Below are 17,623 nucleotides of genomic sequence, written 5' to 3' on the forward strand. Positions count from 1 at the left end.
AATAACAGCAAAGTGACAGTACAGCTGTCAGTGCACATGCCGCCTTCGAACAACTACACGCCTACATACAATGGCACTACGCTTGTTGTGTCCCAGTGGTCCGACGGAATTTCTTGGAAAATACTATATAAAACTGATTGGACAAAGACAACATGAAATTATTAAGCTTTCGTGTTGTGTCCTTATTTTTAATGAGTGTTGCCATATGTTCGACAACAACAGCATATGCTTTATTTGCTACCATTTCCACGTATTCCATTGAGTACTCAGCAATATTTGCGCTTGTGGCGTGTTGTTACCTGTGTTTTCTCTATATATTTTTATATGTATGTACTCAAGTGTTGTCTTCGTTTGCCGTCGTTAAATGATTGTGGGCAACCATTGCGCGCCACAACCAAATGAATCACCGCTTGCGTGGCGTGATCTGCGAAATTTCGTTATGATTATTAGCACGTGCTCTGTTTGTTTTTGTGCTTGCGGTTGTGAATGGGGTGAACTCCCTGCTGTCACAGTGCTAAACATTAATAGTTACGCGTGTCGGTCCAATTTATGGCACGAGTAGTTGAACTTTGTATGGACTAGTATATGAATGACCACCGAGTAACTGGCCATTAAGGCATTTCGCTTGTTTTTGTTAATGCAATTTTGCAGTACGTCAGATGAAATAATTTCTCTTTTGCTTTTGTGTGTCACTATTTTTTGCTGCAATGCAAATTTGTGCATTCATAACTATGCCACAGATATGTGTGTGTATGTATGTATAACTAAAAATATTGTTGTCATTGTTTTTTTTTTCTTAATTAATATGTGACATGCAATTAGCTACCAAGTTGTTGGCATGTAAATTATTGATTTTATTACAGCATTAGTTAGGCAATTTGTTGTTGTTTTATTTGTTGTATTAATGGGTGTATATTATATGTATATTCATATAAAAAATTAATTGACGCAATAAAGCTTGCCCAGCGTTTACACATGCCTCAGTTGCCATTGTACTACTCAAAGCTCTAACAAAAGCACTTGATAAAATTATAATAAGCTGCCAAAGTAATTATTTTGTAATATATTATTTATAATATATGGATTTGTTGTAGGCTAGTAGTATTCTTTATGCTTGTCTCACCATAAAATTTGAGTAAGCATCCTATTTTATGCGCTTCTATATCACTTAGAGCAATACAAAGACGAAACTATAAATAGTTTTTGCAAAATATTTTATCAAATATTTTTTTATAATTATTAATTTATTATTTTTAGAAAACTCATTTTTAATTAATCAAATATAAAAATAAACAAACGTGCTACACTACAAACATATGCATATTATGATTTTTAAACGATTTTTTTTTTCAAAAAAAAAAAAATTAACAAAAATGTATGCTTATCTTATCACCATAGCAAATATCACGCAATCAACTCGTTTTGCCACGATATATCCAAGTGAATATGTCTGTATTTTGCTATTTGTTTTTATGATTTCAAAGGAAAAAATTTAATATGTGTACATAATCTCATACAAATCAAGCAAATATTTGCATATGAGCAGCGCGAAGCAGGCAAAACGCTATCCATTGTTAGCAACAATATATACCATCGATGTGATATGCAAATCTACTTGTTGACAAATATGTTTGAGTAAATTATTATCACGAATTGTAGACATACATACAAATATTATTACTGGGCATAGGTAGAAGAGCCATTATGCTGTGTTTACACGCGCCACAATTGGGAAAATATTGATTTATAAAATTATGAAGAACGTGCGAGTGGGCTGGAAAGCCAATAATAAGCAAAGAGCTCGAAAAACTGAAATTGAATTTTCATAAACAAATTTTAGCTTATTTGCCATGATAACATACAGCCTCTTTATAATATAAACTGTATAAATAATCGAGCTTTATATTTGTGATACAATTTGGCACATTTCAAGCTTTATCAATACTAATAATCGTATTTTCTCTTTCTCTCTCTCCCTCTTCTATAGGATCTGGTCAAATCCCATCTTATGATAGCTGTGCGCGAGGAAGTTGAAGTACTCAAGGAGAAAATTTCCGAGCTGATGGATAAGATCAATCAACTTGAGGTTGAGAATACCATACTCAAGTCGAATATGTCGCAGGAGATGTTGCAACAATTGCAAATGCAAACGCAACTGCAGATCGCCGGCAGCAACACCAGCAGCAATACGAGCAGCACCGGCACACCAGCGATCACAGCGGGCAATTCTACCAATGCCGCAGTGACAACCAACAACATGATTGCCGCCGCACCACAGCAGCAGGCTGGTACACCTACAACTGCTGCGGCTAATGAGAGCAGCGACGCCAGTCCAGCGACCGAAACTACAGCAACACCAGCCGCAGCAGCGACCAATAATGGCGCGGAAAATACGGCGGCCACCACAAATGGTCCATTGTCGTCCTCCTAAACGCCGCAATGTTGAAGCGTTTATTGAAAACAGACAAACAAAAAAGCTTAGTTGAAGCGAGGCGTAGCATTAAAAAAAAACAACAAAAACTTTCGAAGCACCAGTCTGGGTAGTTGGAGTTACATAATTGTTAGAAGTGCAGGTGTGATGTGTGTGCATGTTGCGTGAGAGAGGGCGGCTGTACTGGCGCTGAAATGCATTGTTTTTGTTGTGTTTGTGTGTGCTGATGAGCATTCATTCAGCAAGTGAAATGCGACAATTTAATCACAAAAATGTTGTATTTCACCAAAAAAAAACGATGCTCATTGCCAACAAAAAAGAAAAGAAATCCGCCAATGTTTGCAGCTTGTGCGAAATATCAGCAAACGTTGTGTATTGTAGCCGAGCAACATACTAACTGTTGATATATTTTATATACATATTTATTTTTCACACACACACACACATGAACTTTTCATTTGTTTGAAATGTTGATATTTGTTGCAAAACTGCAAACATTGTGATCTATGCCACGGCAATAAAAAAAATATACGCTTTATTTATTTTCTAAACTCGCGCTGAGGCGCCCACATAATGCGCCGTCTCTCTTGGCAGCTTCAGCTTTGTGGCTAAACATCACACGCAAACACACACATCACGAGCAGAGGCCACAAACTCAATAAGCAACCACTACAAGCAAAAAGAAACAAAAACAAAAACACACACTTTGTTAAACAACTTCAAACAATTTGTTTGCGCCCATGCTGCCTGCCATATGTTGCTGGCAACATATAGCGCTTTAACAGCATACCAACAAGTATTCCAAAAATATTGTTTGAGGCACACCGCCGTGTGTTGTCTGTCTGTACGCAGCATTATTACATTCGTCGTAACACACACACACACAACCACTGGGCAATGTTTGCCTTAGCGTTAACATGTTGCTGCAACAAATGTAGAAACAACAAATTTCCACACTTGCAACAAAAGTGCGCAACATGTTGCCACAAGCGGCAAATAAATAGAAAGAAAGCCAGAAAATGATCATGTTAAATGTGATAAAACTCAATTTATAATTATTTCAAGCATACAAAAATATGAAGTTGAGTCGAATATAGTTGATGCTGATGATGAAGAAGTAGTGGAAGAAGAAGAAGAAAAGAAATTTCCAACAGCATGAAGAAATCAAAATAAACGCAACGCGCGCGTTCTTTGTATATATGATAAAATCCATAAAATCCAAATCGTTTGCATTGTTTTTCCTCATAATTGTCATAATGTATCTATATTATTATTATTATTATTATTGTGTTTTAAATTTTAATTTCAAAATTTTTTACTTTTCACTGACACTTGAAAAGCTCATATACATACATAGTTAAAGCATAAAAGCAAACGATTAGCGAGAAGTATAGGAAAGTATGGTACAATATAATTATTTTTTATTCTATATTTTGTTTTTGCTTTTAGTTTAAGTTGTGTGTAATTTTAAGTTTTGATATTATTTTCCATCCATGTTGTATAGTTATTACAAAAGAAGTTAAATCACGATGTGAAACACAAAAGCAAAACAATTTCCATATTTATCATTAAAAAAACTAAAAACAAAAGCAGAAACAACAACAACCAACAAACTATTGCATGTATTTGTATGTATTTCCAAATCTAGTAAATATAAATAAATTGCTTCTGGAAAAAAATGAAAATAGAATAAAATTGTAAAAAGTGAAAGTTTAGCAGAACAGCAAAATTATAATCAGGGAACACTGAATATTTGTATAATAAAATTGCAAAAAATAAAAATAAAAAAAATTAACTATGGCTAATACAAAGAAGGCAAAAACATACTTGTATGCAAACGTGTAGAATTTGTACCACAAATTTGCAAACCTAAATTAGCAAATACAAAATATAACAACTGCTAAATGAGGAATGTTGTATAGACAAAATGAAAGCTCTGCGTTAACAGTCACAATTGTTAAAAAAAAAATAAATTGAAACAAAGAATTGAAAATTGAAAATTGCATTGGTAAAAAAATAAAATATTTATGCGCTATTAAAGATTTCTAAAAAAGCGCAAATTCTTGTTGTTTAAAATGGAATATAAAACAAATGCATACATTTAAAGAAAGCAATGAATTATACTTTTAACGAAATTGTGGAAAAAAGCACATTAAAATTGTGAAAAAAAATCATAAAACAATGAACAAGGCATTCACACACAAAATATACTTTAAATTACAAAAAAAAATTATGTTTGAACATAAATTTATTTAAAAATATATATTTTTTTTATATTATTTCATTTAAATTTACACTATATAGTATGCTGCAGACTTAATATTTTTGATAATTACAAATTTCAAACTTCTCATGTGTGAATGCTTTGTTTTATTGTATATAATGTCGCCTATATTTTAAATAATTTTTTTTTCCATATTAAAGTTATTAATTAAACCACAATTGTTATTATAAAAAAAAAATATTATAAAATCCAGATATATATTTTTTTAAATCAAACTAATACTTTATACAACTAAAATTTGCAAATTTACAATTAAAAAAAAAAAACAAATATTAATTGTAAATAATGCAAAAAATCTACAAAGCAAAAATTGTAAAATAGCCAAAATTAAAATTTGTATAAAAAGTTCAAAAATCAATAATCAATTTGAGTAAATTTGTAAATAAGCAAAAGTTATATAACGCGCTGAAGCCAATTACTTTAGCACATATCAATGCCAGCAAAAAGCAGAAAACACTGAAAATGTCAGATTTTCAATTCTTTATTATCATCAAGCAATTTTGAGACATGTTGTGGTCATTTCTACTTTTTTATTAATTTTATAAAAGTAATTTTCTTATTTCTAATTTCCAATTTCTTATAACACAGACTTGCGTTGCTGCTCTATCTGTATAATATAACTAATAGTATTGTATACAAAATCTGTTGTAAGATTTTTGACTTGTTAACTCTTTAACTTTTCTATGCATACAACTCAAGTATTTTGCTTTAAAAACACACACACACACATATTATATACACATGAAACTGTATTGCAGTTAAAAAATGTAACTTTTCGCTAATGTTCTGCTACAATTTATAAGTTATTTGTTGCTATCTATTATAAAAAAAAATAATAATAATAATAAAATAAAATAAAAATGTATAAGTCAAATGTAAAAGCGACTGCTAGACAGCGCCCAGAATCCTGCGGAGACTCTAATTGTCTAAGGATTCGCATGCAAGCGTGTTAAACGCGCACATGATTGCCGTAAACTCAACTGTAAACCAGAAATAATAATGTTGATGCACGAAATGAGACAGTTGAATTTGCGCGCTTCATGTTGTTGTATAAAAGAAAAATGCAAAAAAATAAAGAAATAATAATAAATGCTAATTAATAATAAAAAATAAAATAAACTTATAAATTGTAGCTCGACTTTGTTTTAAATCAACTTCTATAAACTGCTGATTGTATGTGAAGCAACATTACACTTTATAGACACCCATACACATACACATGCATATACATTTACATTTTAATAAAAATACAAATACAAATAAAAATAAAAAATAACGTTACTATAGCCACGTACCATATACCTATATATATATATACAAAATAAAAGATTGTTGTAGCTTAGTAGTTTTGCTTTATTTCTTATTTCATAAGTTTAAATATTAATTTATTGCATAGTTTGTACGTATGAGTATATTAAAAAACAATTCAAACAAAACTATTGAAACATAAATCATAAATAATATTATAAAGAAATAAATGGCACTGAAAGTTATTAAATAACAACACAAAAACTGGATGTTATTTGTTATTATTATTATATTTTTTTTGTGAACTAAAACGGAGCGTGCATAAAATACATGGAAGGCTATGCAGAGAAACGGAAAGAGTGTGTTGAATTTGGTATGAGAAATGCTTTAGAGAATGTGTTATAAGAAACGAAAATATTTTTTAATAAATTAAACGAAGCTGATTTCATTTTTTTCCTTTCATATTTTCATATAAATTTTTTTTGATAAAATATTAATTTTTTTTCATAAAATATAATTTTTTTTTCATAAAATATTAATTTTTTTCATAAATTTTTTTTTTTTATAAAAATTTTTTTTTTCATAAAATATGAATTTTTTATCATAAAATTTTTTTTTCATAAAATATGAATTTTTTTTTCATAAAATATTTTTTTTTTCATTAAAAATTTTTTTGTTCATAAAATATTTTTTTTTGATAAAATATTATTTTTTTTTATAAAATATTAATTTTTTTTTCATAAAATATTTTTTTTTTCATAAAATATGATTTTTTTGTTCATAAAATATTTTTTTTTGATAAATTTTTATAAAATATTTTTTTTTCCATTAAATATGTTTTTGTTCATAAAATATTTTTTTTTTTTCATAAAATATATTTTTTTTATAAAATATTAATTTTTTTCATAAAATATTTTTTTTCATAAAAAATTTTTTTTTTCATTAAATACTTTTTTGTTCAAAAAATATTTTTTTTTTGATAAAATATTATTTTTTTTATAAAATATTAATTTTTTTTCATAAAATTTTTTTTTTTTTCATAAAATATTAAATTTTTTTCAAAATCCGACCACAACATTCCTACAAAATGGTTTTTTTTTTTTACTCCTAAATGATGTATCAACAACTTTTGCATATTACAATAATACAGTTAATGTATTTAATTATACGCAAATAATTAAAAACAGAAACAAAAATATGTTCTATAACGCTTTGACAAGTGATAACACTCAAGCAGCAAACGTGCTAACAACTATTTTTGTAGCTAAACAAAAATAAATGTTGCTGCAACATTTATTTCTGCTGTACATATGTAAACAACACAAAATAAACAATATCAACAACTCAAAAATGAAAGACAAACTACTGCTGTTGTATGTAATAACAAGAGAAGTAATATTAAAAAAAATATATATATATTTAAAAATCAAAAGCTGATACACATACATATAAACACATGTTGCACATACTACTACTACTACGCATGATAAATTGCGGAGACAAAATCAGCAAAATATGAAAAATATAATATTTAAACAAATATGTTCCAGCACTTGTTCAATCCATGGATAATTAGTTATTTTAACAGCATAAAGAAGTAAACGAAAAAAATGATAATTGTAAATAGACAAATACTTAAATGTATGTTCAAATAAAGTAAAAGAAAAAAATCCATAACTACTATTAAATTAGTAGTAATTTCAGAAATAAACTGAATTAAAAAAAATCAAGTATATATGTATGTAACGCATAAGCTAAATATTTAGTAGTGAAGTAGCATATGGGCAATAAGCAGCGTCGCCAGCGTACTATTGTAAATGAGCTTGCCAATATGGACCAGCAGCTGGTAGTGAGCGCTCAGTTGAATTTCAAACGGAAATATGAAAGCAAACTCTTAACTAGTCTCTTTGTTAGTTTATTGTTTTTTGATTTATGTATACATATGTTTTTGTAATATTTGTTTAGCGTATTTTCTATTTCGAAATGTTGTTAAATTAAAGAAATTAAGTAAAATTGTTTAATTATCACATTTTTTGGATAGTCGTACGTGAAATTTTTACATATATTTATGTATTAGGTATTGAAATTTAAACAATTTAATATTTACAAGTATTTTTTAACATAAAAACATTGTCTGAATAATATAATAATAATAATAATAATAATTTTTGAACTATGTTAATATTTAATAAAAAAAAAAAATTAATGCAAAAAAACCTAATTATTCTATTAAGATGTGACTTCTAATGCTTAAATGATATTTGTAATTGTTTATTGAGAAAAAGAAATAATTAGTTTATAATATTCTAATATGTATATGTGAGCACACTTGTTGCTGAAAGTTTAGTATATAACAGTGAGGATAATGATTGTATTGATTAAAATTATAGTGTAATGGAGAAATGAACAAAAATAAATTATAAATAAAAATATGCTTCTTTAAAACTGAAAAAGATGTCTTTGTTTTAAAGGAAAATTTTGAAAGTACAGGAATTAGAATTATTACTGTGGAACTTACATAACTCGAACTTTTGAATTGGCAATAGCGTTTAGAAATCAAATTTCATACAAATTCCCTTCGATAACTTGAACTTCTATAACTTGAAGTCTCTCTAACTCGAAGTTTTTTTTGTGGATTATAGTGATTCGAGTTAGAGAAGTTCCACTGTATTTATTCGAAAATTGTTCTACAGAAAAATCAGAATTAATAATATTGATCAACATACATATGTCCAGAAGTGCTTTATGATCCTTTTCATCGCTTGTGATCTTCCAGCAATTTCCTTCAAATAACAAAATTATTAAAATTTTTACTGAGAGAAATTTATAATACAAGTGTACACCTTGTTTCTGTTGTTGTGCGCCTGTCACACTCAATTCATCGGTTTTACACGATCTATTACTATCCATAAACATTACCTGCCGACCCATTGTTCAGGCATTACCGGAAATGGCAGAGAATTGAAGGAAATGCAGATCTCATTGACTTTTTGTTGCCTACTTCTAGGCGTACTGATCTGCTATTGCGTCCCTGAAAGAAAAATCAAGCTTGTAGTTAATGAGACTATAAGAAACGGACTCAAATAGTGGCGAAAACTCGTTGCTTTCCTAAGGCTACACAGAGTCATCTCGAAATATGCCGTCACTATAGCCGAGTTCGAAAATTTTTTAAAGATCACTTAAAGCTGTTATGTACTGTTGTCGTATTGAAGGGAAATATTTTTTGTTAATCATTTATGCATAAATATTTATTTGAAGAAGATGAATATAAACTTAACACTAAAACTTGCAAATACTTATTCGTATTAAATAAAAAATATTCAATATAAAATCAGAAATCTGTTTCTGGACTTAAAGGTCTTGCTGGCTGATCTTCGATTTTATCCAAATCTGTTTCTACAGGCTTAGCACTAGGCGTTGTTGGCGTTTTTTTGGGTTTCGGTGCGATCGGTGGTAGAACTTTAACGCCAGCGGTCGGCGTTATAGCCTTCGTTGGCGCTTGATCATTGGCGGCAGCTATATCTAATGTTAACGGTGCCTTTTCCTCTACTTCCGGTTCCAATTGTTTAATAGCATTTATATCTTCGTTAGCATCCAGATTGAATGATTTGAGATTTCCCAGCTGCGCGCGCACATCATGCGCCGACAGATGATGCAACGGTACATCAGCACGCACTGCCATGCGCTTGGGACTGTTTGTGCCGTCGTCCGCTTTGTGTTTGTCCGGTGGGAAGACGACTTGCGCATAGGTAATGCCATTACTAGGGTGCTCTTGCACGCTATTCTCACCCGCCGATGAATTGGTTAGTGAGCTGGGATTGCGAAAGACGCTGATACCCTCAGGTTTCGCGGCAGTGCGTGTGTTTGTTGCGTCGCGGCGTTGCATTGGTGAAGCATCAGTGGCTGTAGTGGCAGGACTGCCCCCAGCAGCTTGTTGCACCCCAGCTGGATGTGGATCTTCACGTGGTATGGGTGAGTAGAGTGAGGGTGAATAATTCGGATCGGTTACTTTGCAGTTATATATATTGAGGCCTTTTGCGAAAATATACACCAATATATCGAAGAGAATTCCAACTAAAATAAGACATGCTGAAATAATATTCAAAATATTGCCATGCTTTGGCGTCGCGCGCAGCAGACAACGCTTGTACTCGGGTGTCCAGTAGACGCAGGTGTATCCTAAGAAAAAGATACATTTATTTTTTTTTCTTTAATTTTTACTAAGCCAAGACTCACTCGTGACCATATTGTAGCCAATGTAGACCGGTATGTATGCAAATATGCCGAAAAGTGTGAGTTGCGTTGCCAATGCCAAGGCCTTGTCCTGCGGCAGCACGCTGCGCAAAGTAATTATGACTTTGCCTATTGTGCTGGCGCCCAAAACGGCGGCGGCTCCCAAACTTAGCACCTGAAAACCAACCAACATTCGCTGACAGTTCAAGAAACTACAAGCGCCTTCGGTTGCGCGCAGATTTCCTTGCGGTTCTGCATTGTAGTTCGATGTACAGGTGCAGCCCTCATATAGCTATGGAAGAAAAAAGCAGGCAATTTTAGGTGTGGATGCTTTGAAGAGATCCTCGAGCTCATTCTTGAATGCATACCTCAACACTATTAATGCTATTGGTGCGCGTGCAACCGGCATAGCAAGCCGAAAAATATGTGACCGTTGAGTTCTCCGGACAAACGGGCTGGAAGGTGTTCGCCTTGCAAATGCCGGTACACTGTCTGGAACAGAATGGCTGCAACACCTTGCCATTTGTGACACCAGCGATGTGGCCAACATCACATTTGATGAAAATATTCGCAATGAAAATGGAAAACAAGGTTACGCCCAAAACAATATTGACACCAGTTATGGCTCTGTAAGAGAGTAGAAGATCAGTGAGCACAAAATTAAAACTTTAAACTTTCGCAACTTTCTTACGCACCTGCCTGATAATTTCAGTTTAGATATAATCAAACCCAACACTAGTACTCCCACCGCTGCCACTGGTGGCCGCAGGAAGTACGCGACAAAGCGCGCTTCCCACTCTTGCAACAGCCCATCCTCCTCGCTGTAGGGAAGAAAGAAACGCGATTGCAGATATGACTCCTCCTGCAACTCAAAGTTAACGTAAGCCGACAGAATGAACATTATACCCAAGAGATTGCACATTAGCAATTTGTTGGTGAATATGCGCTTGAGTGATTGGCAAAAGCCTACATCATCAATATAGGTGGAGAATTGACTGCCAAATGTGCGCGTGTGCGTCTCCTCAATAATGCGTTGAGCTGCATGATGTATCACGGTTTTGGGCAGACGTTTAGGGAATAGACCCAATACTATGCCGCTTAACAAAACCAATGGAGCTAAGATGATCCAACCCAACCACCAGCCAATTGAGATGGCGCCCACACCAATCACCACAAACGAACCAACTTGTAAACCAAAAATACGTCCAGCCAAAGCGGTCGCTATCACCGCCGGACTATCGATCGACGCAGAGTTATCATCCAAGTACGCAGTGCCGATTGTGTAGAAAGCTAAATTGGCAAAGCCGAGTGCGAATTGCAGTACGAACAGCAATATAAGCGTGCTCAGCTGCGCCTGTTGCACGGTGAGCGTGCTCTTCTGATACGGTGTTATGCTGCAGAGATTTGTGGTGATCGCGTTGATGGGTGCTACCACGCCATCGGAACTAAAATAAAATTGAATGAGTAGCATAAAATTATTCGTGATTTGTAATGCATTTTAATGTACTTACAAGCCAATTATTGCTGGTATGACAGCGATGACGCAGACGAGCGACTGTGCAATAATAGTGCCTGATAGCCACTTTATTGGATGTGTCTTAAAGGCCAAATGTGCGAAGATCAAAGCAAACAGTGCTTGAAATATACCGCCGCTAACAATGAGCCAATCTGAAGTAAAAAATGCGTGAGTAAATAATCTAATTGAGCTAACATAATGTTAACTTAAAATAGTGTGAGGAAACTATAGACAAAGCTCTAGCTAGACCTTAATATTAATAGGAAGTAGCCTTTGCTTAAAAAGAGTTAATCGATCTACTAATATCGTAGATAATTTTTCGAAACAAATATGTTAATCCTTAATCTGAAAAGCACTCTGTTACCAACTGCATTTGATAGTACTTTTCTGATATAAACATATAGCGACATGATCCCAGCAAATAATATGTGAGGTCTATGGATCTCTTACGCTATATAACAACTTAATCTTAACGCGATCCTAATTAAACACTATGTAAAATATATCCTACGGTAATGACTGTACTCTGAAGCATAATATAAAATCATCATCAAAATATGGTGAGCTCACACTAAAAAACCTAGATCGAATCGAAAATGATTGCAAATTGTGTGCTAAGGCACGATCATTCCTCGACAAGCACTGGCGTAACACCTATCCGTCATTTGAGACATACACTCCGAATAGAAGTAGGGGTCTCACCCAACATCTGTCAATGTTTTATGTGCCAAATTTGCACAGTATAACTGTTATTACAGCACGTGAAAATTAGAATTTGAAAATTTTTAAAAAATAACTGTGAAATTTTGAAATACCTCTTAAGAGGCAATAAACCGTATTATTTACAGTAGTACCAGAATTCGTATTTAAAAAATTTAATGGGAAATATTTGATAAGAAAAAGTTCTAAATTAAGCGGAATACAATTGGCAGAATAGCCAATTACTATGGCTATAAGGACCCCTCTATCAAGTGCTATATGTCGCAAAAGGTGTGGCGGAAGTGAATATTAGTACATACATATTTATGTGAGTGCTTTATTGTGATTACGCATCGCCTATTATCGTCTATAAATATTGAAAAATATACATAAATATATATATAGATATGTATTTGTGTTTAATAAGACGAACGTAAAGCGAGGCGATGACTGTATTGCATTCATTGATAATGAACTATTCGTGTAGATATGATAAGGGTTTTCCACCAAACAGGGGTTTGATAACTGATCATTCTGATATATATAACCCTATATCTAACTCGTTTAGTTTTAGAACTTACAACCAACCGTTAAGTGGACAAAACTATAATACTCTTGTAACAACTTTGTTGCGAGAGTATAATAACGGTAACCATACATATACCATTTCAAAAATTATGTACATAATTATGAATTAATTATTATAAAATGGAAGTGAATATAAGTGAACATAACAAACCTCACAGCTCCAGAGCATTTATAAAAATTGTATAAAAAAATGTATGGTTAAGTTAATTTTGTTCGTAGATTTTGAAAACTCATAAATGTGGATTTCCATATGAGGTATCCTAATCTTAATTAGTACTTGACCTTGCACAAATCACTAATCTACACTATTAGTAATGATTAGGTTATACTTGAATGGTATCAAAATCTCATAAAATTTGAAAATAATAACAATTTTTATTAAGTTTCAAGCAACCAACACTGAATCCTGCTCATCAGATACTTCAAAAAAAGAAAATCACTTACCGACAATTATTGGATTATATTCATATTCTAGCGCTGCTTCTTTAGCTGATATACGAAAGTAGGTTTCACAAGCACCCTGTACCAAAGCAGCACAAGTCAACACAACAACAAAGATACGTAATCGTGCCAATTTCAGGCATTTAGGGCCATTACAACAACCAAATAATTTTACACCACAATCGACACTATCTGCGAAGAGAGAAGATATAACTTTTAAATGAGATAACATCAAAAAAAAACAAGAATATTTTATATTTTTTTATTTCACAACAACACCACAATTTATATATGTATTTTGTAGCGTTTACCACACACATTTAAATGCTAACCGTTTGGTATATTATTGGCATTCACGGCTATTTGCGATAAGTCCGAACTACGTGCACCCGCCGTCATTTTGAAGGCATCTACAATTGGTCTGATATAAAATAAAGCATGAGGTAAATATGCCTTCTCTAAGCTATTCATTTACACTTGATTATAGTTATAGTTTAGTTTCGATTTTAATTTCAAATATACATTTCAAACAAACCATAACACAGTTATACACACACTTATACGAATATTTAAATTATTCTAGATCTATAGCACGTAATTATTATAAAAATATTGGAGCAAAATCGTTTGTGTTTATTTTCGTTAATTAAACTTTCGTCGTTATTCGAAGTAGACAAGTGACTAATACAACGATTCTCGCGCAGGTGGAATCCACCGTCATTTCACTTTACGCACTCAGGTTTCATTCGTTATCGGCACCAAGCAGTTTTTTAGATAAGTAGCCAAGCGTATATGCAGTTTATCAGCTTTTGATAAGCAGTAACGCTCTTCTAGCTACAGAGAGGATCTGCGGGTGTTTGTGAGTTTATATGTATTGCTAACCGATACAACATGTTGCGTATGAAGCGAGTTAAGGAGTGTTGCAAAATATGCTACCAAAGCTTTAGCCGGAAATGAAACATTTTGAAAGCACGTGGATTGAGCTTTCACTTTTATGGAATCGTTCCGCTCAGTTCAACTATCTACTCACATCCTTATAGAACGATTGGTATTTTTTAATGATGAAATGTTTATTAATACAGTTGAACTTCCATAACTCGAACTGCTCTAACTCGAAGTTCTCCATTATTCGAACTGTTGAATTGGCAATAGAAATCAAAATTCATACAAATTACCTTTTGTAACTCGGAAGTCTCTCTAACTCGTAGTTTTTTTGTGGATTAAGGTGATTCGAGTTAGAGAAGTTCCACTGTATTTTTGAAATCTTAAATTATGGTTTAGATTACATTCAAGAGTGTTTGTTACTCGGAAGACAATGGAAAGCCGCGCTGGCATTAAAACGCTTTTCATACAGTTCATCAGCCATTCAAAATCGTCTTCGAAGAACCGCCGTATAATACATATAAGACTTTTATAGTATGTTTACATATGAAAATAATCTCGTTCTAAGCACGTTCAATAATCTAACCGTTAACTTATAGCCGAATGAGATTATCAATTGTCAAATGTGTTGCATTTGTTGTTGTATTACACATATTTCTCTCGCTGTCGTCCATTTTTGTTTTCATTTTCATTAGACATTTCTCCTCTCCTTCGCAAAATTATCGATAAACCTAGGAATAACACCAAAAATCTGGTTGTATAAAACGAGATAGTTTTCTAATCACGGATTATCCAGAGAGGAATTTTGTATGGGAAATCTCGTTTCTTAATTGCAGATTATCGAGTTAAGCTCGTAAATGGAGATAATCTCGTTATATGTAAACATAGTATTAGAAGGAGAATTTCGAAGAATATGAAGAAGCACAGCATATATATTTTATTCCAGATTTTCACTCAAATCCCAACGTTGTTTATAACTTTTCACTCAACTCAACTACCTATGGTCTCAATATACTCTACAAGTTTGTTCGACTGGGTTCATATTTTTGACAGACCTTGCACTGATTTAATTGTCAAAATATTTAATTTTACAAATTCCATAACACAATTCAATACTTATTAGACGCAATATTCAAAATGCAGACGTATTTCATTGCATTCCTTATGCTTTCGGTGCTTGCCAACGCAGTACATTGTGGACCCGTATTTATTTGGAATTCCGAAGTGTAAGTAATAATAATAATAATGTTATATAAATTGATGCATATCTACATGTACTTCGAATCTACGCTCCAGCCAACCGAAATCGGTGTTTCCAAGAATAAAGCAAAGCGAGTTTCTTGAGGTAATAAAACCTTTACAAGAGACCAAGATGATCGCTGCCTTCTTATATAGCACGGTATGTAGGAAATTAACATGATGACATATTTGGAAAATCAATTAAAAATGGTTTTTAATTTTGAAGCTAGCCTTCAGGTATTTCCGTTGCGGCAGTTGTTTCCCATTTTTAAGTCAACAAACACCGGCATTCTTCTACGCCAATGTTGAGAGACCGGAGAAAGCGCTTTCATCTTTAAATGTCACCGCACATTTGAAAGCTAATAGCGATGGTAGTTTGGAGACTCATTTAGTTTGTGAACCGGGGAAATTGTATTTAATCTCATTGAATGAATTAAAGAGATCGTCAAATAGCTTGAAAAGTTGCGGTAAGTTGTTATTTAAACATGATGTAACATTTTTGGTTTTTTATAATTATTTTTTTTTTATTATTGCAAATGTTATCGATTTCTTGTTCTACAGATGATGCAATTAAAAAAATAACAACGGCCACAAATTGTGCAGAAGCTGCCTACATGTTTATGGGCACCAAAGACGAATTGGTCGAACCGATCGGTCATCTATACCAACACCACCAGTTTTCATTTCATTTCTCACAATTCCAAGTGCACACGGCCGATGGATTAGACACCATACAATTGCAGGGTATGAACGTGTCAGGTATGGATCCCGTTTTAACCGTAGAATTCAAAGCGAATAATTCCGATACCGCATTGACGTTCAATGTGCTACTTAGCAATGGCTACTTTGAGATAAAAGCATTCAAATACAACGAAACACAATATTATGTAACCGATCTTTATGCACCGCAAACGTCTTCGTATGCATGTGGTAAAATCGAACTCCATAATGACAAGGAGGCAATTATATTAAGACGGGTGCAAATGCAATATGATAAAGACAAACGTATTGCTGATTTCAGGTTTAAGGATCCATGGACATGTGAGGCTTTCACATCACCCGCCATTATATCTGGCCTCTTTGTTGCTGCCATACTTATCAGTATACTATCGGTCGGTGTTGGTATGCTGATGAGCGTGCAGGCACCGACTAAATATGATTCAGCACTCGGCCAGAATTTGTACATAAATGTGACTGAGTAATTGAAGTGAAGTGAATTTGATTTAGAAAAATAAATCTTTTTGAAAGAATTTATGAAATAATTTAATGATTTCAAAATTTCAAAATGTACCTATGAATTGTAAATACTAATATTAGGTCTACAACTTTGCTTCCGCCGTCTTTTTTGTAAATTAAAGGCTTTTTTTGTATAAAAACGGTTACAAATGTCGATGAGCCTCAGCCGCACTTTTCTTGGAATTTAAGAAGAAAAGCAAAATTTCCTACAAATGGGAATAAGTTTGGGATGCAAACAGATCTCTACAAATATTTTGTTGGGTTAATGTTAACACAAATGTCCAAGATCGATATAAAACGATTTAATCGATTTAATCGACCAGTACTTGACCCTAGAGACATTCCCGCAATTGTTGAGAATTCGGCTCAAAAAGTGAAATTTTCAGTTAAGAATAAATTTGGGATGCAAACAGATCTCAACAAATATTTTGTTCGGTTAATGTTAACACAAATGTCCAAGATCGATATAAAACGATTTAATCGATTTAATCGACCAGTGCTTGACCCTAAAGACATCTATTAGAAAACGGCGGAAGCAAAGTTGTAGACCTAATCATATTTAAAATAATTACATGAATTAAAAAAAATGTATTTTTGTTATGGTTTTCCTACAGGGTTACCATCGTGCTTATGTGAATTTCAATTAACTAACTAACTCTTACGTTCATTATACGATGATGTCTTTATAATAAAAGCTTAAACAGTTCTATAATAGAAGTGTATAACAGTTGTGTATTCATCTCGAGATTCTTACATGTAGATAACTCCAAACTAGGGCTCTTAAAAAATCACCAAAAATCTAAGAAGACTTTCGAAGAAAAATCTA

General features: G+C 32.6%; 3 protein-coding genes across 15 annotated transcripts in view; 2 read left to right on the top strand and 1 right to left on the bottom strand.

The window, feature by feature from the left end:
* The window catches only part of LOC105214176 (protein bunched, class 2/F/G isoform), a 201,084-nt gene extending 194,905 nt beyond the window's left edge, over nt 1-6,179 (top strand). For all 11 annotated transcript variants that reach the window (XM_029041610.2, XM_029041609.2, XM_029041619.2 and 8 more), the window contains one exon: nt 1,988-6,179. In XM_029041610.2, the coding sequence (XP_028897443.2) occupies nt 1,988-2,431 (444 nt within the window). In that variant the 3' untranslated portion in view covers nt 2,432-6,179. The remainder of the gene's footprint in view (nt 1-1,987) is intronic.
* A 3,012-nt stretch (nt 6,180-9,191) lies between these two features.
* Nucleotides 9,192-14,148, bottom strand: Slco1a1_3 (solute carrier organic anion transporter family member 1A1). Of its 3 annotated transcripts, none has more exons than XM_011187438.3 (8): nt 13,976-14,148; nt 13,773-13,861; nt 13,444-13,632; nt 11,708-11,864; nt 10,892-11,641; nt 10,565-10,823; nt 10,200-10,488; nt 9,192-10,142 (listed from the first exon to the last, which is right to left on the bottom strand). In XM_011187438.3, exons 2-8 carry the CDS (start codon nt 13,837-13,839, stop codon nt 9,295-9,297), a joined length of 2,559 nt encoding a protein of 852 aa, XP_011185740.2. In that variant the 5' UTR covers nt 13,840-13,861; nt 13,976-14,148; the 3' UTR covers nt 9,192-9,294. The 3 variants fall into 3 exon arrangements, with proteins under 3 accessions (XP_011185740.2, XP_011185742.2, XP_011185739.2); XM_011187440.3 differs by having other exon boundaries at nt 13,963-14,148; XM_011187437.3 differs by having other exon boundaries at nt 13,773-14,148.
* Nucleotides 14,149-15,367: 1,219 nt separating this feature from the next.
* Nucleotides 15,368-17,508, top strand: LOC105214178 (V-type proton ATPase subunit S1). The gene is made up of 4 exons (XM_011187442.3): nt 15,368-15,548; nt 15,619-15,721; nt 15,788-16,028; nt 16,123-17,508. Exons 1-4 carry the CDS (start codon nt 15,460-15,462, stop codon nt 16,761-16,763), a joined length of 1,074 nt encoding a protein of 357 aa, XP_011185744.2. The 5' UTR covers nt 15,368-15,459; the 3' UTR covers nt 16,764-17,508.
* Nucleotides 17,509-17,623: the final 115 nt, after the last annotated feature.

This window comes from Zeugodacus cucurbitae, chromosome 3 (assembly GCF_028554725.1).
Source record: "Zeugodacus cucurbitae isolate PBARC_wt_2022May chromosome 3, idZeuCucr1.2, whole genome shotgun sequence".
NCBI lineage: Eukaryota > Metazoa > Arthropoda > Insecta > Diptera > Tephritidae > Zeugodacus > Zeugodacus cucurbitae.